The 17,224-nt window shown below is 46.2% G+C and overlaps 1 protein-coding gene across 1 annotated transcript in view; it reads left to right on the forward strand.

The window, feature by feature from the left end:
• CBL (Cbl proto-oncogene) overlaps positions 1-17,224 on the forward strand; it is a 45,020-nt gene that overhangs the window by 22,078 nt on the left and 5,718 nt on the right. Inside the window, exons 3-15 of the mRNA XM_054087051.1 lie at positions 2,091-2,237; positions 3,512-3,668; positions 5,746-5,867; positions 6,845-6,982; positions 7,962-8,049; positions 8,584-8,715; positions 9,378-9,581; positions 11,161-11,292; positions 12,541-12,918; positions 13,793-13,887; positions 14,827-14,982; positions 16,034-16,137; positions 16,590-16,772. Coding sequence (XP_053943026.1) covers positions 2,091-2,237; positions 3,512-3,668; positions 5,746-5,867; positions 6,845-6,982; positions 7,962-8,049; positions 8,584-8,715; positions 9,378-9,581; positions 11,161-11,292; positions 12,541-12,918; positions 13,793-13,887; positions 14,827-14,982; positions 16,034-16,137; positions 16,590-16,772 — 2,036 coding nt within the window. The remainder of the gene's footprint in view (positions 1-2,090; positions 2,238-3,511; positions 3,669-5,745; positions 5,868-6,844; positions 6,983-7,961; positions 8,050-8,583; positions 8,716-9,377; positions 9,582-11,160; positions 11,293-12,540; positions 12,919-13,792; positions 13,888-14,826; positions 14,983-16,033; positions 16,138-16,589; positions 16,773-17,224) is intronic.

A 17,224-nucleotide genomic window follows, 5' to 3' on the forward strand; every position in this document is an offset into this window, starting at 1 on the left:
GGTTAACTACGAAGAGTGGTTAACGACAAAGCTTTATAGAATCAAACAACCAAATATTTCTGCCCTAACTTACATACAGCTTGGATCTATCCAGCAGAGAGCTGCCGCATGGGGCAGCCGACAAAGAGAATGGGGGGTTTTACTTAGGTTCCAGAATCCCTTGCTGTATGGCTGGCACCTTATGTAAATGCTTTCAGCAGCTTTTCATTAAAACGTAGTTGAATAAATAAAGGTAAGAGAGGAGGACTACTGCCAAAGAACATTTATAGTTTGGAGTCCTGCATAGCTTCTAGTCTGCTCCAACTGTATCGTCGCACGGAGAGAGGGCTTGGGTGGAGCTCAGTAGATCATAGTGTGTATGTCAAGCAAAGCAGGTAGATTAACAGGATAAGTGCTTCAGCTAGGAATAGCATGTTTGGAGCAAGTGCTCTCTGAAAAATGTCTAAGGTTAAGTATGTTGGGTCCAATCCAACCAGGACACTAGAAACTGGGGGAGCTGAGTTTGCTGCCAAACAGAGCTATCCTCAGGGAGGTGGCCCATGGCAATTGTCACATACCCAGTGAGAGAGCTTGGAAAACATGGCATTAAGAAATACCATGGACTGGGAACGCTTCTAGCCTCTGGTTCAGTATTTTGCCCTCTGTAAAATAATTTGTTGCTCAGTGCCCTAACCGAGTCTGTGCAATGTCTTGGTGGTTGACGCTGTCTTCTGACCATCTCCGGTCTGTTAGACTTAACTAGGAAGTTGGCCTTTCCCACATGATACTGGTTCCTTCTTTTACCTTTGAGCATGTGATGTGGGGGTGAAAATAAGTCTCTGGGCTAGAAATATCTCTGTCTCTTTTGAGGAACTCATTTCCCTATAGTCCGGAGAATGTAACGGATTGGAGGAGAAGAGAGTCATCCTTTATTTGGATAAAGGAATGAGAGAAAGAGTGCCGCTAGCAGATAGATTTTCTTTTCCATCTGTGAGTAGAAGATGACCTCTGGTGTCTAATACTGCTGTTGTTCGGCTCCTAAGTTGGAAGGCTGGTGTTTGGGTATTCTGTACTGCTACAGGCACCGATGCTTTGAGGTACCCAAGCTCACTCTGTCTGTGCATAGCACAGTTCCAGGACAGAGCTCACCTCCTTATCGTATTCACTCAGACTGTGAGCAGGGAAGGAGCAGTCGTGGGCTGCAGCCTGTGCTGGCAGAACTGGACGCCAAGCCAATGCCAGTCTCCTGTGAAGCACGTAACCCAAAATGTTCCCAGTGCTGCTGTGTCTTCTCTGCTAGGCAGTAGTGCTCCTGTCTTCTCCTGCTGGAGATCTTGAGCGCTGAATGAGTCTAAAGCACAGAACATCTCTCTCCCACTTTGCCTCTCCAGTTTATAAAAGGGCATGCGCTAATGAACTAGAACACTTCTGATCTAGGAATGTCCTCAGGCAGAGAAGGAACTTAGGGTGCCAATTTGTACTTCAAGCTGGAGAATCATTCAGCACAGTGTAATTGGGTGCCCTGGCTGTCAAGGTTTTGCGTGTAAATTATTACCATTGTAGAAAAACCTTGCAGGTGTTTTGACCTTCCTTTGGGAGCTGGGCCTGTTGTTATCAGTTAGATGCTCTCTGAGCAAACCTGCTGCGGTGGGACCCTCCAGAGACTTGGAAAGACACTCAGCTTCTGTGATCTGAGGCAGTAGTACTTTTATGTGCTCTCATAACGAATTTTCAGACCCAAGAGCAAAAGACTTTGTTGATTATTTTGGCTCTGATAATGATGTTAGTTAATAGGTGGCATCTGAATATTGTGTTTGGACATTTTCTGTGGACGTATTTCCTTGGGGAGGGGTTGCTTTGGAAATAAGCTGCCCACCTCATGAAGTTGTGCACAGTTATTCATGGTAGAAGATGTCTTGACAAACACAGACCTTGCTGGTAGGTACACTGTTCTGAATGCTGGGCAAACACTTGGAAGATGATCCCAAACAAAAGAGTTTTCTAGACTGGGAGACTCCTTGAATTGCAATAGGTCCCATTTCAGTTTTGTTCAGTGCAAAATCACGTCTGTCTTTTTTAACAGAACCGTTTCTTTTTGTGGTCCTCTGTAGGCGCAACCTGACCAAGTTGTCCCTGATATTTAGCCACATGCTGGCAGAACTCAAAGGCATTTTCCCAAGCGGCCTTTTCCAAGGAGATACCTTCCGCATCACCAAGGCAGACGCTGCAGAGTTTTGGAGAAAGGCATTTGGTGAAAAGTAAGTTTCTAATTCTGCTTAAAAATAAAGCCCTGGGAACACGCTGCAAGCAGCACTGCATGTTTATAAAAGTCTGTTTTGCTGTTCAGAAAGGTCTTCGTCAGATTAAAATGAATGTTGAGCGAGACCTGCTTGTCATTTGGGTGACATATGGGATTGTTCCTACATTATATTTCCCAATTCTTTGTCCTTTCTTGTTTTTAAATGTGCCAAGTGATGGATCTTTCCCTAGGAGACTCTTACTGTCACTGTTTCCCTCAATTATTCAGCTTGAATTTTCCTCTCCTTAGTTTAATTCCTTAACTTCTAAGTAAGCTCTGCAAAGTATGCCAAATGATCTGCTTTCTTCTTCCAAAGATTACCACTCCCCCAATTTTAGTTGTCTTTTAGCTAAGTCATTATATTAAATTCTTTTAATCTTCCCTCCAATTCATCTTTCCAATCACTTCACTACCTTTCTTCTGGCTGCTCTGAAATTTGTCAGCTTGCATAGTGGCTTTGTTAAGATAGGATGAAGGAGAGAGTGAAGTGCCATGAATATTTGCATGCAAAGTGTTGAAACGTCAGGTTTAGGTTTTGTATCTAATAAAATATTGGCTAAATGAGGAGGATTAAAGTAAATGGAGTTGGTTACTGCTTTCTAATGAAGGTACACATCAGGAGTTTAATTAGTAGCTGTCAGAATAAAAAGCAATAATGTATTTACTCATGAATAACACAGCCATCTGAAGCTGGGAAAGTTCTTTCAATGTTTATTTTCCATTTGATATTTTAAAAGGAGGAAAATATTCCTTTAAACAGGAGCCTCTGTTTTGGCTTCTGATTATCTGACTCCTCCAGTTAATCCCTCTTTAGAGAATTGTTTGCAGCTCTTTTAATTTTTTATTAACCGTCTAGACCTGCAGTGAGCTGTAACCTTGCAGTTAACTCCTCCTCTGCCAGCAGCAGAGATTCCTATCAAGCGATGACGTTGTATACAGCCCAGGGTACAGAGAACTATTGTTGTGGTAGGACTGCAGAGAAGTGGAGAGGAGAACATGGAGCTGGACTTCAGATTCCAAACTTTTGTATTTGCAGAGAAAATTGTCCATTTGGCTGCTAATTTCTTGCAGTACCAAGTAATTCTGTGCTTGCAGGACAAGAATAAATATCTTGTGGCTAACTTTGATTTTTCTCTCTTCCATTATCATGAGGTGCATGTTCACGATAGAAGGATAAGGTATGTGCATGGTGGTGGTCTTTGGATATGTCACATTTACCTTGATTTTCCCCAGGACTATTGTTCCCTGGAAGAGCTTCCGTCAGGCCTTGCATGAAGTGCATCCAATCAGTTCAGGGCTAGAAGCCATGGCCTTGAAGTCAACGATTGACTTGACGTGCAATGACTACATTTCAGTATTTGAATTCGATATCTTCACACGACTGTTTCAGGTAAGAATTGAGGAGCGTGAATCACTTGAAACGTGTCTCAGTGTTTCACATTAGATTCTTTTCCCAGGGCAAACTATATGTTATAGACTAAAATGATTTATTTATGCTGAAAGGGACTTGATTGTCTTGCCCTTCATCCACTAACAACTTAGGACCCTGTATTAAACATTATTTAGGACCCTATATTGTAGTAAAAGTGTGGGATGCTTCTGGCTGTAGAAGGAAAATATTGTCTCTCTATATATGGCAACTATAAGGCTCGTTCAGTATCAGTTTTTCCCTTCCAAAAGAAAAGACTTAGACTGAAGTTCTGACAACTTCTGTAAGCCAGGAAACGTGAAGCCTGGTTTATCAGTCCGTCTTTGCTTGTCCTTCTCTTTCTTGTCAGACTTATATTCCATGGGAGGCTTGTTCAGGATGGAGCACAAGCATGAACACCATCCCTGGAGGTGTTCAAGGCCGGGTTGGATGAGGCTCTGAGCAACCTGATCCTATGGGAGATGTCCCTGTGATTGGCAGGGGGTTGGAACTGGATGGGCTTTAAGGTCCCTTCCAACCCAAACCATTCCATGATTCTATGAATTTGGCCTTTTGAACTGATGCAGCCACGAAATCGTGGACACGTCTGTGTTCTGTGCACGAGAAATATCGATATGACTGAAGTGATAATAATAGAAGATAGAATTCTAAGCCACAGTCTTTAGTAGTGCAGAACTCAAAAACAGCTTCTCGTGGTGCAGTTGGGAATTTACAAGAACAAACACTTACTTCTTTGGCTCTGACTTGCCTTTTCCCATGTGATAGGGTGGGTTGTAATTAAGATATGTCTAGATGAAAAATTCCCATGTTCGGTGTTGCAATGTAGCTGATCTCATTGAGTACTTTTTCCAGCTGTAGTGTATAAAGAGCGAGTCAAGAGTCGCTGTGGTTTCAGGAGATGCACATTTCTTAGGGAAAGCCAATTTCTTCTTTTAGACAGGCTGAGAAATTTGGAGAAATTGAATGAGATTTAGACATCCAAGCCCTTCTCGGGACTGAGAACTTTCACATCATTGCCATGAAGATGATCCAAGGGCTGGAGCACCTACCGTACGAGGATAGGCTGGGAGAGTTGGGGTTGTTCAGTCTGGAGAAGAGAAGGCTCTGGGGAGACCTTGGAGCAGCTTCCAGTACTGAAAGGGGCTCCAGGAAAGCTGGGGAGGGGCTCTGTATCAGGAAGTGCAGAGATCGGATGAGGAGGAAGAGTTTTCAGCTAAAAGAGGGGAGATTAAGATGAGATTTTAGGAAGAAATATTTTGCTGTGAGGGTGGGGAGGCCCTGGCCCAGGTTGCCCAGAGCAGTGGTGGCTGCCCCATCCCTGGAGGTGTTCCAGGCCAGGTTGGATGGGGCTTGGAGCCCCTGATCCAGTGGGAGGTGTCCCTGCCCATGGCAGGGAGTGGAACTGGATGGGCTTTAAGGTCCCTTCCAACTCAAACCGTTCTATTATTCTAATATGCATCATTTTAAGGAATGTATAACACATATGTGCTTGTTTATTCATTCAAATTATAGGCCAACCAGTCGTCCTTGCCACGCCCAAGCGGGGTTTGGTGGTTTAGGAATAGTCACAAGCCTCTTACACCCAGTGAAACTGAGACAGAGAGGAGAGGTCGCTTTCCTGAGGCCATGTAGGAAGTTGGTGTTAGAGATCAGACTCGTCATGGTTTCTGGTCCTGTGCATAATCCTCATAAACTCCTGGCTTTATCCTTGTCTCGGGAATGAGTCATTGTCTCTGCAGAAGCAGCATAAATTGGTGGCTGTTCTTGAGCTGCCTTTTGGTGACCTCACTGACTTCTCCCTTGACATTCATTAAAGGTGTTTTGATTAAGGGCCATCTTGGGTGGTGATTTTATCACCGACAAGAGAGAAACTCAAACGCTAAGGCTGCTGCATGAGGATGTAGGTTTTAATTGCTCTACTGGATTTATGGTGGGATAAGAAACCTGCTTTTTTGACAGAAGAACCGATGCCTTTGGTTAGGGAATGGGGATACCTTCTAGAAGCACACGGTTAATGTATTTCTTTGTTGTTTTACAGCCATGGTCCTCTCTGCTCAGGAACTGGAATAGCCTAGCGGTGACTCATCCCGGTTATATGGCATTCCTAACGTATGATGAGGTGAAAGCCCGGCTTCAGAAATTCATTCACAAACCTGGCAGGTTCGTGCTTGGCGGCAGTGGCCTTTTGATTGTTCTAGCTAACATCACTAATTACTGCCCTGGCTGAGGAGATTTGTTTTATTTCGTCTTTGTCCTCCTTCCTCAGAAATTTAAAGGGTGAAGAACCCTAGTTTGTCCTGTATTTGGAGATTATCCTCGTGGGGTGAGACTTACCTCCTGCCCCCCACCCAGCTGTGACAACAGCTGCCCCAGGCATGAGTGGAACGCACAGGCAGACACTGCCAGACCGTGAATAAGGGAATGTCGCTGTAGGTCCCATCAATTTCTGGTGTAGATGCATAAATCCCAGATGGAGGAGTGGATCGCAGCCCCCAGAAGCAGCACACATGTTTGAAGCCAGCTTCAGGCAGACAAGGCAGCTGAGCAGTCTGTGCTCTGGCAGAAAGCAGTGTGGCAGGCAGAGTAGGCTGGAAAATAATGCTGCAGGCTGGGCAACTTCAGAGGCTGGAAGGGCAACACCTGCTTCTGGGGGCTGTGGAGCTGAGCAGTTTTGGGCTCCCTGATGTCCCTGGTTGGGCTTGACCTGATGCAGCAGGGCTACCCGATTTCTCTTTATGCAAGAAGAGCCAAGCACGCGTACCTGGAGGTTGTTATTATGCTGTTAGTCCGTGCTGGTTTTAAAAATGGAATCTGTTTATTGATTTTGTTTGTTGGGTTTTTTAAAGTTAATTTGAAACAAATTATTTTAATGATGCTAAATTTTCTTGCTTTGGATTCTGGTTTAATTTCATCGTGCTTGGATGCTTTTCTCACTGTGTATCAGATTCAACATTCTCCTTTGATTTGCCCGGAGGTAAATTCAGGAAAGCTGTTATGAAGTTATGAATCATTAAATTATTCTTACTATTTTTTATTTGCTGTCTTAAGATAGCCAGACAAAGGCTGCCTACTTGACATTTAATCTTTCCTGTCTGTTCTGGTCCAAACTGAAGTTTCTTTTCCTTTGTGTTTTTCAGTTATATTTTCCGACTGAGCTGCACCCGCCTCGGGCAGTGGGCCATCGGCTATGTCACTGCAGATGGGAACATCCTTCAGACAATCCCCCACAACAAACCTCTTTTTCAAGCACTGATTGATGGCTTCAGGGAAGGCTTGTAAGTAACTTCATCAAAATTACATTTTTTGCCAGTTTGCCCTTTTTCAATGTGAGTTTGTTTTATAAATCTTAATCCTGTGGTGAGGTCTTAAAGACAGTTGAAAGGTAAAACCTCTGGGGTCATCACACATTGTCTGTCTCGCAGGAGAGGTAGGATGTTGCAGGGGTCAGGCAATCACTGCAGACATCACTGAGCCCCTTTTGGACATCTTTCAGCTCTTCTTGTTCATTTAGACCTCAATTCAGCAAACCAATCAGTTCTGTGGGGGGTGCTGATTGATGAGAAGCTCAACATGAGCTGGCAATGTGCACTCGCGGCCCAGAAAGCCAACTATATCCTGGGCTGCGTCAAGAGTAGCGTGGCCAACAGGTCAAGGAGGGGATTCCCCCTCTCCGCTCTGCTCTGGTGAGACCTCACCTGGATTCCTGTGTCCAGTTCTAGAACCCCCAAACTAAGAAGGATATGGAACTGTTGAAATGGGTCCAGAGAAGGCCACAAGGATGGTCCAAGGGCTGGAGCACCTCTGCTATGAGGACACGCTGAGAGAATTGGGGTTGTTCAGCCTACAGAAGGCCCCAGGAAGGCCTTCCAGTACTGAAAGGGAGTCCGGGAAAGCTGGGGAGGGGCTCTTGGTCAGGGAGTAGAGGGATAGGGTAAGGGGAAAGGGTTTTCAACTGAATAAGGGGAGATTGAGATGAGATCTTAGGCAGAAATGTTTTACTGTGAGGGTGGGGAGGCCCTGGCCCAGGTTGCCCAGAGCAGTGGTGGCTGCCCCATCCCTGGAGGGGTTCCAGGCCAGGTTGGATGGGGCTTGGAGCCCCTGATCCAGTGGGAGGTGTCCCTGCCCATAGCAGCTGGAACTGGATGGGCTTTGAAATCCTTTCCAGCCCAACCCACTCTATGATTCTATGTGTCTATGTATGTGTGCGTACATGCTCACATGTAGAGATCTCTTTTCTCCCCCAACTGCTTACAGTTATTTATTTCCCGACGGCCGGAATCAGAATCCTGACCTGACTGGCTTGTGTGAGCCCACACCTCAGGACCACATTAAAGTAACGCAGGTGAGCAAATTGTTCTGTCCCATCGAACTCACTTGCCTTCTTCCCAATTCCTCCCCCCTTAGCTGTTATACAATTCTGTCTCACTTGTAATCCCCAAGGCTTGTTTTTAAGGTCGATGTATTGAATTCCACAGGACTCTTGGAGTGTTAGGAATGGGCAGAGGAGATTGTGAAGGCTGGGTAAAGCTTTAGGTGGGGCTGACAGATTTAAGATTACTTTTTAGAGTGTTCTGCCAAATATTCATTATTTTATGTCATCCAGCGTGTCTTGAGCCCTCCTTTCCTAGGCTGTTCTTGGGACACTTAAATGAAAGCCTTGGATGATTGAAGTCTACTGTTTCTCAGAGCTTGGCAGATGTATGGAATATATAAAACTATAGTGAAATCTTTGCAGGCTTCTCTTCTCCTTTGCCCTGTGTTCCTATATTTGGAATTAATTTATTCCTGCAAATCTTTTGCAAGATTTCTTGTAGCTCTGCCTAATCATGCTTGTTGTGTTACAGTATGAACCCTGTCTGTCTGTCTTTCCCCAAAGGAACAATATGAACTGTATTGTGAGATGGGCTCCACTTTCCAGCTGTGTAAAATATGTGCTGAGAATGACAAGGACGTGAAGATTGAACCATGCGGCCACCTGATGTGCACCTCCTGTCTCACTGCGTGGCAGGTGAGGCATCACCTCTTCTTAATCTCGCTGAGTGAAACTGGTTGCTCTTTTACAGAAACCATGTATTCTCTTCTCAAAACTGTCCGGTCTCCTTCAGGTAGGGAGATAAGACAGTGCAGCTGAGGATGGAAGCTCATGGTTCATTGTTATCAGTGCATTGGTACCAGCTTCACGTGTGCAGGGAGAAGCTGAGATGCCCGATTTCTTAATCTAGGGAAAGGCAAGAGGTGTAATTGACTCACAATGCACCAGGGAAGATTTAGATTGGGTATTAGGAGGAATTTCTTTGCTGAAAGGGTTGTCAAGCATTGGAAGAGGCTGCCCAGGGAGGTGGTCGCCATCCTTGGAGGGGTTTGAAAAACGAGTAGATGTCATACTTGGGGACATGGTCTGGTCGTGGATTTAGAAGGGCTGGAGCAATGATTGGACTTGATGATCTTTAAGGTCTTTTCCAACTGAAACCGTTTCTATGACTTGCTAAAAACCTACTTTTTTACTTCAGAGAGAAAATATTCCATATTTATAGCATGGTTTGCCTTTCTGTCTTCCTCTCAGTTGAAAAATATTTACGAAAAAGCAGGTTTGAACTGTTTTCTATGTTAACTGTGTTTAATTTCTGCATTGTAGCAACTATCATAACAGATCTCTTCTCTTCCCTGAAGGAATCAGAAGGCCAGGGCTGTCCTTTTTGCCGCTGCGAAATCAAAGGCACAGAGCCCATTGTAGTAGACCCATTCGACCCCAGAGGAGGAGGAGGATTATCCCGGCAAGGGGCAGAAGGGACTCCCTCACCCAATTATGATGATGATGATGACGACAGAGCTGATGATTCCCTCTTCATGATGAAGGAACTCGCTGGTACCAAAGTAAGGTCACCACTGGGAGATGTGGAGGTTTATACTAAGCCTGCATGTTCTACGTCAGTTTTCTGTGGTGTTAGTGATTTGTGCGTGTGAGGGTTCTCAGATCTTATAACAGGAGAGATTTTACCCCATGGAAAAAGAGGATTTAGGTTCAGTTTTATCAGTTCTGCTCATGGTGCCTGTTCTATTAAGCAATGGTGGCCACACTTGAAAATCTTCAGTCTTTTGTGTGTTGCCTTGAAAGAATCCTGAGAACAGTGACCTATTGGAACATAAGATCTGTGTGTATAACACTTATCTGCATGCTTAGCTCTGCTGCTTTTGATCTATTAGCCATAGTTCCCTCTTATCAGCAAAGATTGATCCATTTTCCCCAGTGATGAATACAGATACAGCCTTCCCAAGGTCCTGATGACTAATGGGGTGGAGGGCAGGCTGTTTTGCTGAGGAAGTCAATTTGACTGTCATCTTTTTATATGGTGTCTGATAAATTTGTATGATAAAGGTGTGATAACTCTGCCAGTGCTGCTTACTTACGGGAGACGGGTACAAGATAGGCGTTCTTTATGGATCCCTGCGTGGTTTTTCCTAAGAGCGCGCTGCTGTTCTTGCACATCTGCACTCTGCAGGGTTTTACTGCACAGGGAAGTGGGTTTGAACCCATTGGATGGAGCTTTGAGCTCCCTGATCCAGTGGAAGTTATTTCTGCGCATAGCAGGGGGATTGGAACTGGATGATCTTTAAGGTCCCTTCCAACCTACACTGTTCTATGATTCCATGAATTTGGCTAATTTTTAATGGTTGAACTCACTAAAATAAGCTGCCTTTATTGGGCAGAAAGAGTCCTCTGTACTGGTTTTACCTATAGTAAACTTTCTCTTTACCTTCCACCATGAGAAATAGCATACTGAAGAGTAAACCGTATTCCTGGAGGTAGTTTTTGTATACATAGCAAAGCCATTTCCATTTCTAGGGGAAGCAAAGCTGTTTCCTCAGTGTGACACCCTGTCCTGGTTTGCAGTGCTCTGTATTTGTTGGCCTTAGTGAGTTCAGAGCCGGGCAAAGCTTTTCAGCATTGGAAAGCACCAGCCTTGCTCGTAGAAAAGCATTTATGAAAAAGAGAAGACCGGGTGCTGTTCTGGGAAAAACAGCTTTCTGGGGACAGAAATGGAGGGTTTGGTGCACAGTGGCGATTGCTGATGCTGTGGTGGTTGCCTGCAGAGATGAGTAGGATTTGCAGCAGATCGTGCCCTCTTGTGTTGAAATGAAGCGAAGTTCGCTTCCGCGCAGGGCTGGGCGAGGCAGGTTTGTTACCGCAGCCTCACAGCTCGTCTGTATTGTGCCCTTGAATTGTGTGCACAGCTAAGCCCGGTGGTCATCTTCAAGGCTTACTGCAGTTCGAATGCTGTTGTGCTGTAACGTTACCTTCATTTACTGGTCTGTGATCATTACCAATACAGTGACTTATTACCAGTGGCAACATTAAACCCATACAGGTCACTGAGCTCGAAAGCCTCTCTAGAGAAAATGGGTTTTGCAGGATTTTGTCATTTGATGATTTTCCCATTCTTTTCTTTTCCAGGTTGAGCGTCCTCCTTCTCCGTTCTCAGTGGCTCCACAGGCTACCCTTCCTCCTGTGCCACCACGACTAGATCTTTTGCAGCAGCGAGTGTCCAATCCGCCTGGAGCCTCCAGTCCTGGGACCACTTCAAAGGTCAAACACACTATTTGCCCTTTCAGCTGTGATTTTGGTGGGACAGGCAGGAAGACAGCATTCTGGTGAACCCTTCGTGTTCTCTCTGACATTCCTAAGTCCCTTCACACAAGACTTTTGCTTCTTCTTTCTCTGTAGTCCTGTTAGGCCACTTTCATTCTATTGCCCACAAGAGTCTAGTTTATCCTGAGAACAGATTACCCAGGAAAGTTGTGGCTGCCCCCTCCCTGGAGGTGTTCAAGGTGAGGTCGTATGGGACTTTGAGCACCCTGATCCAGTGGGAGTTGTCCCTGCCCATGGCAGGGGTGGAACTGGATGGGCTTTAAGATTCCTTCCAACCCAAACCATTTGGAAATCCATGGAAGGAAAGTCCCAGTTTGCTGTTTAAAGGGCCTGCCTTTACTTTGCATTCATGCGTGCAATTGCTAAGAGGGAATCTGATCCTAACCTGAAGTGCTTGCTCACTTAGGGTGGCTAAACTACCAAGTTATTGTTGTTACCAGTATCTTTACTGGTTTTCAGCCCCAGCCACTGCTGCCGGTGCCTTTTGGAGCCGTGTTTATGGCTTTGTGTTTTGTTCCAAATGTGGGAAGATGTCATTTTCCTGTCCAGACTTCTCTTTTGTTGATGAGCTTTTCCTTCGAGCATTGTTTCAGATTGAAAATGAAGGAAGGAATGAGATGTGTGGAAGTGGGAGAGAGGAACTGGGTTCTGATTGACTAGCAGAGGGCAGTAGTGTGATCCTGGTGGCATTTGGTCATTGCCTGTTGAGATATGGCAGCGACTTTTCAGCTGGTTTGGGTGAAGCAGTGAAACCATGCTTGCAAGTTCAGGTAGAAGAAAATATCCAATTCTATGAATACTTGTTGCTGTTTGCTGAGCGTTGACATATATAAATAACGACAATGGAGTCTTGTTTTTATACAACTGGTGTCCTTTGTTTGGAATCCCATCCAATGCTGCTGTAAGGTTTGGTTTTCCCTTCAAGAAAAATAACCTGGGGTGTTTATTGCCTGCCTGTAGCTGCACGTAGGGACTGTGTTATCTCTCCCAGCCTGCAGAGGAGGTGTCTCTGCAGGGTTAACTTGTGGAGATGTGGAGATCTCCTCATCTCTTGAGATAATTTCTTGTAAAAACAGATAAAATGAAAACCAGGACTCACCATCCTGCCTCTCACCTCCCTCCTTTTTATGTTTTGTTGCTAGAATACCTTTGTTAAGCAATATTTTACATTCTTCTGCCTTCCAGGCTGCACCTGGTCCTCTTCACAAAGATAAACCTTTGCCAATCCCACCCACGCTCAGAGATCTCCCGCCACCACCACCTCCGGACAGGCCACATTCCATTGGGACTGAAGGTCGACCTCAGAGGCGTCCCCTGCCTTGCACGCCAGGAGACTGTCCTTCGAGAGAGAAACCACCCCCGGTGCCCTCCAACCGTCAGGCGGAGCTGTGGCCGTCCAGGCCGATGCCAAAAGCCCCATCTGTAGCTCTGAGCCCTGGTGACCCTTGGGCTGGGAGAGAACTGTCAAACAGACACTCGCTTCCCTTTTCCCTGCCCTCTCAGATGGACTCCAGGGCTGACAGCCATCGACTTGGGAGCACGCTCAGCCTGGACAACCAAGTGGTGAGTAGGCCCCTTGGTGATGGAAGTAATTCCCAAGGAATTAAGTCTTCCAGGAAGCCCTCTTCTTATAGTTCACATCTGAATAGGGTGGCCTTGTGCCATGGGTGAGATGGAAAGGAACGGGTGACTGCCAGGGAAGGCAGAATCGTGAGATGACTTCTTAGGGAGGTGCTTTGTGCCTCTTGGGAGCAAGGCTGAAATTCCACTTTGGAGCAGTCAGGAGCTGTAATTTCCTGATCACCATTCACCTTTCAGTTTTGTAGAAGTGAGGATGTTTTGTATTGGGAGCTGGCATGCTGAAAAAGTGCAATTTACTCTGTTTTCAGGGCTGTAAAAACTGCATGTGTAGTTTAGCACAGTAAAATCTGAGTTAAATTTGGATCTCTTCCTATTACCAATGTCACGATGTGTAACTTAGTACTCCAACATGATGTTCTCTCAAAGAAATTCCAGGCTGGTTTGCTTTCTTTAGTTCCATTCCTCTTTTAGTACTGGAAGCTGCTCTAAGGTCTCACTGCAGCCTTCTCTTCTCCAGGCTGAACAACCCCAACTCTCTGAGCCTGGCCTCGTAGTAGAGGTGCTCTTGTTTGGAAACAGGCCTATTTTGGCTGAATTTGCCAAAGCCACTGGAGTCTCAAAAGATCTCAATTCCTGCAGGTTTTGTGTGGACAAGTTGTTGGCTACAGGACAAAACCCTGCTTGCGCCCTCTTGAGGGAAAACTGTCACAGACCTACTGGATTTCTAAGGTGGCAGGAATAAAACAGATGCTTCCCTCCCCCAGAGGGTGTGTTGAGTGTCAGCTGACAGCTTTGCAACTACATTGCAGTGTTATGTGTGGTGTTTCTGATTCCTGGTTTGACTTTTTTCTTTCAGAGCTTGAATAGTGGTCCGCCAGCAACCCCAGAGTGTGAACACCCCAAAATTAAACCCTCCTCGTCTGCCAATGCGATCTACTCCTTAGCTGCCAGGTCTGTTGTTTTCTAGAAGAAGTGGTATAACTTACTTTCGTAACCTAGAGGGTGGGAATCGCGGGGGTCTCTCCATACTGGCACCAGGGACAGAACTGGACACAACTCTGTCAGCCTTACTTTCAATTTCTGACAGATTTCAAGTACACAGTCTAGAGAAAGCAGTCCAGAGGAGGGCAACGAAACTGGAGAGGGGCCTGGAGAACAAGCCTTATGAGAGGTGGCTGAGGGACCTGGGATTGTTTAGCCTGGAGAAAAGGAGGCTGAGGGGAGACCTCATCACTGTCTACAACAACCTGAAAGGAGGTTGTGGTGAGGTGGGTGCTGGTCTCTTCTCCCAAGTGGCAGGTGATAGGACAAGAGGAAACAGCCTCAAGTTGCATCAGGGGAATTTCAGATTAGACATCAGGAAAAATATCCTCACTGAAAGGGTTCTCAGGCACTGGAACAGCTGCCCAGGGAAGCTGTGGAGTCCCCATCCTTGGAGGGGTTTAAAAGCTGGGTAGATGAGGTACTCAGAGATGTTTTAGCAGTGGACAGGTAGGGTTGGACTCAATGATCTCAAAGGTCTTTTCTAACCAAATGATTCTGTGGAATCAGCCTCCTAAAGGTCCGTGAATCGTGGTGGTAGCTGGCTGTGGCCGTAGGAAGCGGGCTACGCTTGCCATTAGCTCTTTTTAATTAATTCCCTTCTGAGCTGGTCTTTATGTGCAGTAGGTGATGTACAATGTGCCTGAAATTGTCAGCTTCCTTTTGCACAAGGACCCTGTGCCAGTGTGACCTTGCAGAATCCTGAAAGCCAGGTTATCTCTTTAGGTAGAATCACCGCAAGATGACTGCTCGTTACATCTGCTGTGGATTTTAAAGGCCACTTTGGTAATAATTAGATTCGGGCTAAATGTTTTTCTGATGTTTATATCTTGTTTCCTCTGCCTCCAGACCACTGCCTGTACCAAAACTGCCTCCTGGGGAACAGTCTGAGAGCGATGAAGACACTGAATACATGTCACCATCCTCCCTGCCTGTGGTGCCTCCAGGTTCTGCTGTACAAAAACCAGACGTCAAAATGCCTTTGGAAATGACTCAGAGTTTACGGTGAGATTCTGTTTGTAGGTACTGTGATTTTGCTTGCAGGGTTTGCTGAATTCCCCCAGTGATATTCACCAGATCGAGATGAGCGGAGCTAACTGTAAATAAAATGTGACTGCTGCTCTTTTTCAGAACCCTTATAGAGTATCAAAGCAATCAGATAACCGCTCCCACCCCTTCCTGCCGGTAACTGTTTGAGAGCAGCAGCAATTGAAATTCAGAATTCTATTAAAGGGTTGTGTTCTGGTGGTTTCTATTGAACTCTTCTCAGCTGATATGCTGTAGTGCAATAAACATTACCAGAGCATTTTCTGGAACAAATATTCTGTTACAGAACAGATATTCTGTTACAGAACAGCAGTGATTTCACTCTGAAGCAGGGATCTGTGCAGACACTCACTTGCAGAGTCGAGGTGGTGGTGGGTGACCACTGTCGCTTATCTGGAGGGAAATGCTGCATCCAAAGCAGTGGGACCAGCAGGGCGAGGGAAGGGATTCTGCCCCTCTGCTCTATTGAGACCTCACCTGAAGCCCTGCATTCAGTTCTGGAGTCCTCAGCAGAGGAGGGGCATGGAGCTCTTAGAGCGAGTCCAGAGGAGGCCACAAAGATGGTCCGAGGGCTGGAGCACCTCCTGTATGAGGGCAAGATGAGAGACTTGGACGTTCAGCCTGGAGAAGAGAAGGCTCCAGGGAGATCTCAGAGCAGCTTCCAGTACTGAAAGGGGCTCTGGGAAAGCTGGGGAGGGGCTCTTAATCAGGGAGGGCAGGGAGAGGATGAGGGGGAATGATTTTAAGCTGAAGAAGAGGAGATTAAAATGAGATCTTGTGAAGAAATATTTTCTTGTGAGGGTGGGGAGGCCCTGGCCCAGGTTGCCCAGAGCAGTGGTGGCTGCCCCATCCCTGGAGGGGTTCCAGGCCAGGTTGGATGGGGCTTGGAGCCCCTGATCCAGTGGGAGGTGTCCCTGCCCATGGCAGGGGGTGGGACTGGATGGGCTTTGAGGTTCCTTCCAACCCAAACCATTATGTGATTCTATGGAATATGTGTTCTCTCCCACAGAGTTTTAGACTGCGACCCGCAAGCCGATGGCTGTATGTATGAAGCAATGTACAACATTCACTCTCAAGCAGCATCCTCTGCTTTCGAGACCGTCAGCGCTTCTGGTGAGTGTGCGTGCTAAAAAACAAACTGAGATACAGTCAGTTGGTCCTAGTCCCAAGTTGAACAGCATTTTAGGCTAATGTAAATGTCACTTGCTTAAGCTATTAAAATACTAGGATATGTGCGGAATCGTCTGGGTGTGTGCACTGCAGGCTGCATGTGGGGATGTTGCTGAGAAGCCTGGTTGGAATGCACTGGAAACATTCTCAACAGTTGTTTAAAAAATAGCTGGTTTGAAGATTACGTTTATTTTCTGGGCAGCAGTTGTCAGGCCACATCTATTTCAAGTATTTTCAACCTAATGCTACCTTCTGGAAAGAACTTGTGGGGATTTGGCTGCAAACCCTTAGTCCTGTGTCCTGTCAGTGTTTGTGGACTGCAGGGAAACAGCATCTGCCTTGAAAGACAGAGATTCTGTTGAGTCCCAGCGCTCAGAGTGTGCCTCTTGTTGCAGATGAAGGAGATCTGGCAGCAGCCACTGCCAGCAACGGCCCTGAAGAGTCAGAAAATGAAGAAGATGGTTATGATATCCCCAAACCACCACTACCGGTTGCTACTGCTCGTCGCACACTGTCTGATATCTCCAATGCCACGCCTGCCTTCAGCCGAATGTCTTTGGAAAATGACCCTGTAACAGGTTAGGAAACACCCGTTGTAGTGAGAACTGATGGATTGCTACGAGTGTTTGAAGCTTCTGCCACTGGCTCCTGGTTTTGTTTGTAAACCCAGGCAGAATTACACTGGTTCTTAAGTGTTCAGTTTGGTTTACAACTTGGAAGGCTCTGCCTTTGTTGTTTAATCACTGAGCTAGCAAATCACGCTTGAATCACCATTAGGAGAACCTTTGCTCAGCACGAAGGCTATTGCTTTAGCCACTGTTTCCTACAGGGCATGGCATACCCTGGTGCCAGGGTGTACCAAAGAGAACTTCAGACCATTGCTGCTTATCGGGGTTCCAAGTGAAAGATGACGTGGCTGCCTTGCGCAGCTTCTGTCTGGCTCGGGCTCGGCCGCGGTTGCTGTCAGCAGATGGCACAAGTGCGCTGTTTGCTGCCCTCAGTTCCTCCCAGCAGGGACCCGGTGGCTCTG

The sequence above is a fragment of the Cuculus canorus genome, chromosome 23 (assembly GCF_017976375.1).
Source record: "Cuculus canorus isolate bCucCan1 chromosome 23, bCucCan1.pri, whole genome shotgun sequence".
In the NCBI taxonomy this organism is placed as follows: domain Eukaryota; kingdom Metazoa; phylum Chordata; class Aves; order Cuculiformes; family Cuculidae; genus Cuculus; species Cuculus canorus.